Source organism: Elephantulus edwardii, unplaced genomic scaffold (genome assembly GCF_000299155.1).
Source record: "Elephantulus edwardii isolate Elephantulus edwardi_28Jun2011 unplaced genomic scaffold, EleEdw1.0 scaffold00111, whole genome shotgun sequence".
NCBI lineage: Eukaryota > Metazoa > Chordata > Mammalia > Macroscelidea > Macroscelididae > Elephantulus > Elephantulus edwardii.
In genome coordinates this window covers 9,750,117-9,762,371 of record NW_006399861.1, presented here as the reverse complement: position 1 = coordinate 9,762,371, position 12,255 = coordinate 9,750,117, and the positions used below count along the sequence as shown (strand labels likewise).

The 12,255-nt window shown below is 38.7% G+C and overlaps 1 protein-coding gene across 1 annotated transcript in view; it reads left to right on the top strand.

The window, feature by feature from the left end:
* Nucleotides 1-361: 361 nt before the first annotated feature.
* The window catches only part of OGDH (oxoglutarate (alpha-ketoglutarate) dehydrogenase (lipoamide)), a 140,153-nt gene continuing 128,259 nt past the window's right edge, over nucleotides 362-12,255 (top strand). Inside the window, exon 1 of the mRNA XM_006892168.1 lies at nucleotides 362-583. Coding sequence (XP_006892230.1) covers nucleotides 362-583 — 222 coding nt within the window. The remainder of the gene's footprint in view (nucleotides 584-12,255) is intronic.

Here is a 12,255-nt window from a genome sequence, read left to right as displayed (position 1 = left end):
TAACATAGGCAGCTCTGTTGGGCTAGTCCATAGGGGGTTGTGCCTTTCTGCTGGTTCAGATCCACCAGCTGCTCTGTGGGAGGAAGATGGTGAGCTCCTGTGCCATTTGTAGCCTTGGAAGACCTGCTGGAAGGTCAGCTGTGAGTTGGTTCCTACTAGGTTTCTTCGTAACATTAACTTGGGCGCTGATGCAGTTGGCACACTGGTACAGATACATGTACAAGTCAGATAGATCTCCTAAGTAACCAGTGTCTAGCAAGTTTTCTCCTGTAGCCTTATCTATTAAAATCCTTAAGATTCTCTTTTTTTTTTCCTCTCTCTTTTCTTTTGTACAGGTGGTCGTGAGAGGCTTCAAGCAAAAATGTTTCATTTAAGGACTTGTGCTGCTAAGTTAAGGCCTTTGACAGCTTTCCAGACTGTTAAGACAGTTTCACAAAACGGACCAGCAGCAACTAGGAATTTTCAACAAATTCGCTGCTACACTGCACCAATTGCTGCTGAACCTTTCTTGAGTGGGACTAGTTCAAATTATGTCGAGGAAATGTATTACGCTTGGTTGGAAAACCCCAAAAGTGTGCATAAGGTAAGACTTGCTGGGACTCTGTCGTCTTATATTTGCTGTGTGGCTCTGGATTTTCCTTGACTTTTAGGTAAGTATATGTGTCCAAGAAGCCAATGGAACACCCAGAAGTGCCAAGTGCATGCACATCCAAAGAAGCCTGGCTGTCCAGACTGATTCACCAGGAACAGCGTCCTCTGGAGGTGCTTCTCTGCTGTGCTTGGAATCCAGTGACCTCAGGACGTTTGGTCACTGGCCTAGATGTCGTTTTATCTCATGAAGATCTGAGTGGCACTTGTGCTAGTTCCAGAATATCACTGAGGGCTGCTTTAGGATTCAGACTTGACAGAGAAGAAAACTTGTACAAAAGAGTGCATATTCTTGTGGCTTTTATAGCCTAGCAATCCCCAAAAGGAACTTTTCTGTCTTAAATGCCTTAATATCATTTCTGTATAAATGACATTTTAGATAAGTGTCTTCATGTTTCCTCCTATATTTGAAACTAAATTGCTTGCATATTTCTTTGTGTTTCTTCTTTGGGTTCACATAGTTTCGTCTGATAAACCATGCTCAGAGAATGTGTGGTGACAGAATGTTATCTTGGCATCTTTTGACTAATGAATATTTATAAGTGTATAGGTGTTCACACTGTGTCTTGATGTAAGATTGGCCAGGCAAGAGTAAGACTTGGAACCACTGTGATATGGTAGAGGGGCAGATCTCAGAGCTTCCCAGCCCCCTTAGCCACATTTAGGGGACTGTTGGGAGAATTATGGGCTTGTCACTAATTTTTTAAATGATACTGAATTGTGTTTACAATGGTTAGACATGACAGGTGTGAGGGTGTGTGTCTGTGTATGTATGTATATACCTGAGGTACCCATTCAGTAGTCAATTGCTACACAAGCTAACTGTTCATGCACATTGGTTACATTTTTCACAGTACAAAACTATTTTCATTATTCTCGTGTGATTGTTCCATTTCCACTGCTGTTGTTACTGCTATAGAGTCAAAACTGACTCATAACAGACCCTCTAGTGGGTTTTCAGAGGCATGGGTGGGGATTGTCTATCTTTCTTTCTTAAAGCAGCTGGTGGATTCGAATTGTGTGCCTTTATGTTGGTGGTACAACTCCTTATCCACTATTCTACCTGAGCTCCATTTCCACTAGGTTTTCCAATTTCCATTAACCTAGATTGCCTGCCTTCTTACATTCTCATTTTTGTTGATTTGTTTGTTTTTTTTATCAATAGTTTGCAATAGTTGACTTTCAGTCTCAAGTAGATGGTTTTTAAAAGGAGCATAGTGTCCTCATGGGTAGTATTCTATTACCATCTACTACTAGTTACTAGAGACCATCTATTACTAGTTCACAAAATAAAGATGCTGACATCAAGGGTTAGTTTCAGTTAAAAAAGGTTTACAGAGTACCTCAGGGCAGTAGTCTCAGAGAGTGCTCCAGTAGTAACGGGTTTGGTAGGTTTGGGTTTATTATTATTAATACTTTTTGAAGGAATTTGAGGGTCTGTTCCACACTTTTTTTCAAATGCTAAAGGAACCTTGGTATCATAGTATGTGATGTGTTGAACTACTAAACAAAGGTCCACTGTTTGAACCCACTAATCATTCCTTGCCAGCCTGAGTACAGACTTGAAAACACCATGGAGGATTGCTGTATAAGTTAGAAATGACTGTACAACATTGGGTTTTACTAGATTGAACTGTTGTGTCCCTAGTTAGAATGGTTGGTAGTGATAGCTGAGCTCCGTCTAGTTCTTTCCATCTCAGGATGCATTGAGCATTGGTTCATTTGGGCTATTAGTCCTACTTTCTAATTTGAGTCTTTGGTTTCCTTGTTTCCTCTTTTGTTCCAAATATGTTTTGTTATGTGCCGTCAAGTTATGTATGACTTATAGCAGCGCTGTGCACAACAGCTCTGAAGCCTGCCCTATCCTGAGCCAGTCTTTCTGACTCTGACACACCTAATCCCATCGCCCCAGTTACTGTATCAGTCCATCTCATCCAGGGTCTTCCTTTCTTGTGCTTGCCCTCCACCCTTCCGAGCATGACGTCCTTCTAAATGGACTGGTCTCTCCTGGCCGTGTACCCAAAGTATGTGAGACAGAGCTTCAAAATCCTTGCCTCCAAGGAGAAACTTGGTTTCACCTTCTCCAAGACTTGCCTATTTATTCTACTGGCAGTCCATGGTATATTCAATACTCTTCTCCCATTCCACAACTCAAAGGCATTGATTCTTTTTCTGTCAGCCTTAGCCCTTGTTCAGCTCCCTGATGCATAGCATGTAATTGCAGGGACCATGGCCCAGATCAGGAGCATCTTAGTCTTTAGATTGACGACATTGCTTCTCAGCACTCTGGAGAGGTCCCTGACTTTCCCAATGTAATTCGTCTTTTGATTTCCTAACTGTTGGTGTTAAGAGTGTTGATTGTGGAGTCAAGCAAGCTGAACTGTTAACAACCTCAGTCTCTTCTCCATTCATCTGCCATTTGATCTCCATGCTGTCGTTTGATCCAGTGATGAGAATTTTTGTCTTCTTGATGTTTAGATTCAGTCCATGTTGAAGACTACAGTTCTTGTCCTTCTGTAGCAAATGCTTTAGGTCCTTCTCAGTTTCAGTAAGCAAGGTTGTATCTACATAGGTTGTTGACAAGTCTTCCTTCAATCCTGATGCCACTCTCTTCCTAATAAAGTCCAGCCTCTCAAATGATCTGTTCTGTGTATAGATTGAAAAGGTATGGAGAAAGGATGTGTCCCTGACAAATTTCCTCCCTAATTTTGAACCATGCAGTGTTGCTCTGTTCTGACAACTGTCCAAGGTTGGACTTGGACTGGGTCCAAGTATAGGTTTTTCATGAGCACAATCAAGTGTTCTTGGATTCCCATTCTTCTCAAGGTTAACCATAATTGGTTGTGATCTACACAGTCAAATGCCTTTGCATAGTCAATGAAGCACAGAGAGACATTCTTCTGGAACTCTTGGCTTTCTGCCAAGATCCATCTGACATTGGTGATAACATCTCTAGTGTCACAGCCTCTTCTAAATTCAGCTTGTATTTCTTTTCCAGTCATTTCGGGAAAATCTTCAGCAGGATTTTGCTTGTGTGTGATATCGTTTACTAATTACCACTCTTATCAGATCACCTTTTTTGGCAGAGGTGGGGGGGTAGAGGCGGGCGGGGATAGGAATAAATATGGATCTCTTCTGGTCAATTGGCTAGGTAGTTGTCCTGGATTTCTTGGCACAACCTGGTGAGCATGTGCAGGACAGCATATGTTTGTTAAAATATGTCACTTGGAATGCCATCAATTCCTGGTTCCTTGTTTTTTGTCAGTTCCCTCAAAATAGTTTGAACTTCCTCTTTCATCACCATTGCCTGTTGATCATGTTTCATGAAATTCTTCTGTGTCAGGCAATTCCTTTTGGTACTCCTTCTAACTTCTTTTAATGCTTCCTGGATTGTTAAAAATTCTGCCAAACCATCCTTAAGTATTGCAACTCGAGGCTTGAATGTTCTTCAGTTCCTTCAGCTTAAGAAATGCCGAGCAAGTTTGGCCCTTTTGATTTTCTCATTCTAGATCTTTGCACACTTCATTATAATATTTTGCTTTCTCTTCAGCTTCTTGACTTCTTGAAGAGACCAATACTTAAGTCGCTTCTTAAAAGCTTTTAAGTACCTAGACACCCACCACTAAACTAAGAGGTAAAATGTACAACTTATGAAAATTGAGTTTTTATATTATTTAATTTAGTATTAAATAATATTAACTTTATATTATTTAGTCTTTTCTTTAACTTGAGGTCTTTTCAAAGGTCAGCTGTTTTCATTGGGCCTTTTGGAGAAAGCGTTAGCTTGAACAATCTCATATGGTTACATGAATATTAGTAGCTACCAAGTTATCTTTTAATTAATAGTTCACCTTTGATATGGACTTTGGTGCTCATTATGAAGGATCTAGCTGAGGTCCTGACAGTTTTCTTTGTAGCCTGGGAGCCATGTTGATCTTAGAACTGTTAAGATCTGGCTTTCTGTATGATGAAATCTGTAGTATGTTCTGCTGGTCCAGAGACAAATGGAATGTTCAGAAAAGGCTTGTGTAAGTGGTCTTTGCCATGTAATGGATTTCAGAGGTTTCTGAAAACAGTGCTGCAAGATTTTCTGTAGTGTAAAACTTAGGTTTCAGAATCTTATATCCTGATAGATTTTTTTAAAATTATTTTTATTTATTATATTTTATGTGCACTACTGTCAAATCAGATCTGACTGGTACAGGAGGAGATTGTCCCTCCTTCTCCAGCAGAGCATCTGGTGGATTTGAACCACATACCTCTGGGATTGCAGTGCAGCTTCTTGCCTTTAGGCCATCAGAGCTCCCTCCAGATAGATTTTTTTCTTTTTCTCAGGCATAACATATTATGGGACCATCTAAGTTGTCTTAAATCATACTTGAAGTTAGAGATTATCTACTTTATCACTTTTTATCTGCATTATCACTTGTCCATCAGTTTGTCATACTCTGATGTCTTAGATATTACAGTGATGCCAGAAAATATGTCACTGGGAAGAACCAGCAAGGTAAGGCAGTGTACAGTAAGGGTTTGTTGGGGGTTTTGTGCTGGAGAGTCAGCAGCACAAGTCCTTATAGTAGGCTACCAGAGTTCCCCAAGATTTGATTAGGCCTTGTGATTAATTATAGAAATTAATTTTAATTAATGTTATAAAGTGTCTATGAATAATTAAATGAAAATGCAATGTGATTTGTAAACTTTCACTCAGTAATAAAAAACAAATAGCCAGCAGGGTCGTTCATGCTGAACAGGTTTCAGCAGAGTTTCCAGAGCAAGACAGACTAGAGAGAAGAATGTGGCAGTCTACTGGAAAAACTGATCTGTCAATACCTCATGAGCAGTAGAGCATACTCTGATAAAGTTGTAGAAGAGTAGCCCCTCAGGCTGGAGGACACTCAAAATAATACTGGGAAAGAGCTCTTTTATCACAAGAGAGTAAATTTTAAAGATAAAGATAGAGTAAACCTTTCAGTAATGTGACTTGCTGCTACAGTGCAGCACAATGAGAAAGAGGAAACAACTGTATACATTTGTTAATTAGAATGTGGAATGTACAAAAGATGAATCTAGGAAAATTGGAAGTTGTCATAATTGGAGTAGAATGCATATTCATAGGATTAAAATCTCTAGGCATTAGTGAACTGAAGTGAGCTCAGAGTCCAGAAGGAAGGCTGCACAGTGGAGTGGACTCGGGGGGAGGAATTGTATAACAATGAAAAAATATTCTTTTACTTTTCAAAGAGAAGAGTGAATTGGGGGCAAGGTGGTAGTCAGGGAGAAAAATGCAACAATGAATGAATGGAAACTCTTAAGTCTCTGTAAACTTTATTAAAATTAATTTTTAAAAACCCCAACACCAAACAACATTTTCAATTAGACAATTACATAGTCTACTCTGCTGGGAATGACAAATTGAACAGGAATAACAATGCATTTATCATTAGATAAAACGTTTCAAGATTGATCCTAAAGTAAAATGTAGTTGTGGTTATGTGCCATTGAGGCAGAACCAACTCATAGCTGATATTCCAGCAGGTTTTCAGAGGCAGTAAATCACACAGGAAGAGATTGCCCATCCTCCTGCAGAGCAGCAGCTGGTAGATTTGAACAGCATGCCTTTGGGATTGCAGCACAGCTTCATAGCTGTAAGCCACCAGGGCTCCCTACAATGTAATTGTTGTATGCTGTCAAAGTAGGAAGTGACCTATATAGCTAACCCTCCAGCAGGTTTTCCGAGGCAGAAAAACACAAGGGAGGAAATGCCTATCCTTCTCTTGCAAAGCAGCTGGTAGACTTTTTTTTTTAAAAAATCTTTTTTTTTTTATTATTGTGTGTGTGTGTGTGTGTGTGTGTGTGTGTGTGTGTACCGTCAAATCAGATTTGACTGGTACAGGAGGAGATGGTTCCTCCTTTTCCAGCAAAGCATCTGGATTTGAACCGCACACCTCTGGGATTGCAGTGCAGCTTCTTACCACTAGGCCACCAGAGCTCGCCGCAGTTGGTATATTTAACCCACAGGCCTTTGGGATTGCAGCATCAGCACTTCCTACAGTTTAATTGTTGATTGCCTTCAAGTCAAGCACATCTCATAAGCAACCCTATGAACAGAAGGCCTGAAGCCTTTCTATAACTATCAACATTTATCTCAAAGTTCGTAGAGTTTCCGGAGGCATGTTCTTTAGGAATTGGATGCCACTCCTGCTTCCAATGTGATTATAGTACACGGTAATTAGTGATAGGATAATGTCCACATGAATACAAGGAAGACCACCTAATACAACTACTGTTCAGATTTGTCTAACAACTACTAAAGCCAAAGATAAAGACATTACAGGTTTCTACCAACGTCTGCAATTTGAAATTGATCAAATTTACCGGTGATTGGAATTAAAAAGTTGGAGGATCAGTAAAAAGAAAATATGACTTTGGTGATAGAAATGATAGTGGAGATTGCATAATAGAATTTGTGAGACCAATGATGTAGTACAAATACTTTAAGCAAAAATGATGACTATACAGTTGGAACTCTCTGAGCGGAATATGTAGAAATCAAATCAACAATATCTATAAAAAGATGGAGAATCTCAGTATCATCCTAACAAGGCCTAACATAGGGTTGCTATGAGTCACAGGCAACTCATTGGCATATAATAACAACAAGACCAGGGGTATACTATTCAACAGACCATTATTTGCTAGTATACAAATTCAAGTTCAATGTGAATAAAATGAAGTTCGTCGGAGTCAGAAAAAGAGTAAAGTGGGTAAGAAAACTTGATCCATCAGTATACTTTGTGTCTTTGACACAAAGACCAGCCTAAAAATCAAAGGAAAAAACCAAAAGGCAGTCAAAATAGAGCAAGAAAATCGTATTAATTTCTGATAAAATAGACTTCAAAACAAAAACTGGTAGTGTAAGAAATAACAGAGGTCATTACTTGATAAAGGATCATTTGGACAAGAGGACATAATTATAATTAATATTTACATGCCCAGTGACAGCTGCAAAATACATATAGCAGTCTTTTACAGATTTAAACAAGAAACCAGCAACTTTACAGTAATAGTAGATGCCAGTACACCACTTTAAATAAAGGACAGAACAACTGGAAAGAAACTCAGTGAAGATACAGAAAATCTAAATACAATTGATTGCACTGCTATGGAATTAGACATCAATAACAGATCAAGGGGGGCAGGAAATCTGGTACATGGAAAGTAACACCTTGCTTGAATACTATTAGAAAGTAGAAAAAAAAAGAAATTAAGACTTTTCTTTAAGCAAGTGAGAATGAAAATATCTAAATATTTGGGACCCAGTGAAAGCAGTACTCAAAGGCCAATTTTTAGAAATTAACACTTAACACAAAACAGAGACCCCCAAATCAACATTTTAGTTTAGCATCTATAGCAGCTAGGGCTAAAATAGCAAGCAAAATCTGCAGTCTTCAGAAGAAAATATAAGAACAAATTAATGACATAGGAAATAGGCAGTAGAATTAACTAGATTAGAAGCTGGTCCATCGAGAAGATGAATAAAATCAGTAAGACTCTGCAAAATCTCACAAAGAAAAAGTAGAAATGAGTAACTCAAAGAATGAAAAGAGTAACATCCGCACAGGATCAGCTATACAATGCTGTGAAGAACTGTAACAAATTTAGAAAACTTAGGACATGGACAGTTTTTTTAGAAATGTACTACCTGGCTAAAGAAACACAGAAGTAAAAAGTTTGAATAGACTCATTATAAAAGTTGAACAGTTCATAAAAACACTCCCTGTCAAACAAAGACCTGGTTTATATGGGTTCCCTGGTGAATTCTGCCATACATTCATCGATGGCTAACACCAGTTCTCTTCCTGTCAGACTTACTTTATGAAGCAGGTATAACTTATACCAAAGATGGGAAAAACACCACTAAATAATTAGATACCAGTATCGCTACCAGTATCGCTCATGAATGTAGATACAACAATCTCAACAAAATCCTAGTCAGTTTAATTTAGCAACATAACAAAATATCCTCCTGAAAAAGTAGAATCCATACCAAGTGTACAAAGATGATTAACGTTAGGAAGAATAATTCCATGTAATTCACTACATCAATTAAAATAAGAGTCATATGATAATTTGAGTTTATACAGAAAAGACATCTGACAACATTTAACATTCTTTCCTGAAAAAAAAAAAACCAACAAAAACAAACCATCAAGAATAGAATGGGGGGAAAAAAAAGAATAGAATGGAAATTCCTAGCAAAATTGAAATGTGTGTGTGTACACACACACTATTAGCAGATACTACTCCATTGACAGCATTCCCCTTATGATGGGAACCAGACTTAGTTGCCCTTTATCACTACTTAAATTATTGAAAAATATAATTAATATCACATGCAAGCAAAATTCTCCTGAAAGTTACCTCGAAACGACTGGAACAGCATGTCAGCAGAGAACTGCCAGATGTGCAGGCTGGGTTTAGAAGAAGCCGTTGTACTAGGGATAATACGGCTAATATTAGATGGATCTTGGCTGAAAGCATAGAGTACCAGAAGGATTTCTGTGTTTCATTGACTATGCAAACAAAGGCTGTGTGGATATGACTGTGGATCATTACAAACTGTGGCTGGCTCTGAGAAGAATGGGAATCCCAGAACACTTGATTGTGCTTATGCAAAACATGTACTCAGACCAGGAGGTAGAACAGAGCAAAGAAACACCGCATGGTTCAAAATTGGGAAAAGTGTACCCCATAGATGTATTCTGTTTCCATACATTTACAATGTATATGTGGAACAGATCATCAGGGAGGCTGGGCTCTGTGAGGAGGAATGTGATGTGAGGATTGAAGGAAGACTCATCAACAACCTGCATTACGCAGATGAGACAGCCATGCTTGCCAGAACTGAAGAGAGCCTGAGGCATTTGCTGCAGGAGGTCAGTGACTGTAGTCTTCAATATGGATTGAAGCTCAACATCAAGAAAACAAAGATTCTCACCACTGGGCTGACTGACAGCATCATGACAGATGATGAAGAAATTGAGATTGTTAACAGCTTCAGTTTCCTTGGCTCCAGAGTCAACACTCTTGGTACCAGCAGCCAGGAAATCAAAAGATGAATTTTATTTGGAAAGTCTGCTGCCAGGGACCTCACCAAAATACTGAAGAGCAACAATGTCAGTCTTGAGACTAAAATGCGTCTGATCCATCAATGGTCTTTGCATCAGAGAGCTGGACAGTGACTAAGGATGATAGAAGAAGAAAAATCCTTGGAGGTAAGGATTTTTGTTCTGGGCTTGGTGTGGGTTGTTTTTGTTTTGTTTTGTTTTTTTGAGGTGGGGCAAAGATTCTGAAGCTCCATCTTATATGTTTTGGGCATGTTGCAAGGAGGAAACAGTCCTTGGAGCAGGACATCATGTTTGGAAGAGTGGAGGGACAATGCGAGAGAGGAAGTCCCACAATGAGATGGATTTGCTCAGTCACGGAGGTAATGGGGGTATGTGTGCTAGAGACAAGGTTGGCTCAAGATAGAGCAGAGTTCAGAGCTGTTGTACATAGGGTCGCAAGTGACCTGACAGCACATATCAGTGTATAAATCAAGTTTCTCTACAGTAATAAAGAAAACTCTAGAAAGGAAATAAGGAAAACAGTGCCATTTACTATAGCCACCCATAAAAAGAAATAATATTAGAAAGAAATCTAACTAGAGGCACAAAAGACTTGTGCAGAGAAAACTATGCAACACTATTGCAGGAAAAGAAGTAGTGCTGGTGGCTTAGTGGTAAAGTGTTGGGCTGCTAGCGCGAAGACATGCGATTTGAGTCCATCAGCTGTTCACCAGAGAAAAATGGGCACTGTCCTATAGAATGATTTACTGTTGAAGGTCAGCTATGGGTTGGTTCTGACTCTACAGTGTTTAACAAATCAAAATACAAAGAGACATAAATTGAAAAATTTATTAGATTGAAACACTTAACAATTTGAAAATGACAGTATTAACAAAAGCATTCCATAAATACTGTGCAGTCCCTAGATATCGTCACTTTTTTAAAAGATATCCCAGCTTCATGTGGAAGGGGAAAAGGCCCTGGGTAAGCAAAGAGGTACTGAAGAAGAACAGGATTCCTCACATTCCTTGATTTCAAGACCTGCCACCCAGCCACAGTAGTTCCAGTGTGCTGGTACAGTGACAGCTACATTGACCAGTGGAAGAAAATGGAGACTTCAGAAGGATATTCATCTACCTGTGAATAACTTGACCTACCTATTGTCTTTGACCAAAGAGATGAGATCCATTAACTGAGGAAAGGACGGTTTCTTTAACAAATGGTGCTGGCAAAATTGGATATCTACCTGTAGAAAATGGACATTAGACCCATACTTGACAATATACGTAATACTAAAGTTGGACCAAAGATCTTGGGAGTAAACCCCAAAACTATATAGATCATGAAAGAAAAAAATTAGAGCTAAGTTAGTGGCTTTAAGCTATGTTTTAAAATACATTCTCAACTATAACAAACAGGATAAATTATAGATTAGGACATCTTAAAAATTACATCTTCGTGTAAAGAATTCTATGGAAGAGCAAAAAGAGAATCTGCAGAATGGGAAAACCTATTTGGCAGCGACACATCTGACAACCTAATTACAAACTGGGCAGAGGAATGGCCTGAATAGACATTTCCCCAAAGAAGCCCTTCAGATGGGCAGTGAACACATAAACACTCAAGATCGTTACCTGTCAGAAGCAAATCGAAAGAACAATGACAAATCATCTCATCCCTAGAAAAATAGCAGTATTCAATTAGACATTACACAACAAATACTGGTAAGAATGTGGAGAGATTGAATGCTTGTAAATTGCTGATGAGAATGTAAAATGGTATAACCACTATGAATACTATTTGGCCCTGCCTTTGAGTTGGGAATAGAAGTACGATTTATCCAGCAACCTCAGTTACTAGGTATATACTACAAAGAAATAAGGGCTATATAACATTAACTGATAAACTCACACCCATTTATTGCAGCAGTATTTAAAATAGGAAAAATTTGGGACGAACCCCTATAGCCCTGAGTAGAAAAATAGATAAACTGGTACATTCACACAATGAATACTGTGCATCACTAAGAAACAATGTGTGAAGTACTACACAGCAGTATGTATTAAGGGAGAACAAATTATGCTGAGTGACATAAGTCAGTTACAAAAGTAGAACTATGATATAAGACCACTGATATACAAGGACTCTGGTGGCTTAGTGGTAGAGTTGTGCTGCTAACTCAGAGAAATATAGTTCAAATCCACCCGCTGCTCCATAGGAGAAAAATGGACATTCTCCCATACCGTAACCATTTTCTGAAAACCACTAGAGCGTCAGCTATGAGTTGGTTCTGACTTGAGAGTACGTAACAACTACAATAACAACAATATAGTCCTCAAAATGAATTACATCGCAACATTAAGAAGACTCAAATCCTTAACCACTGGGTTGGTGGCAGTATCATGGTTGATAGAGAAAAGATTGCGTTGTCAATGATTTCATCTTGCTTGGATCCACAATCAACACTCTTTTTTTTTTTTTTTTTAATGGAAATCCATTA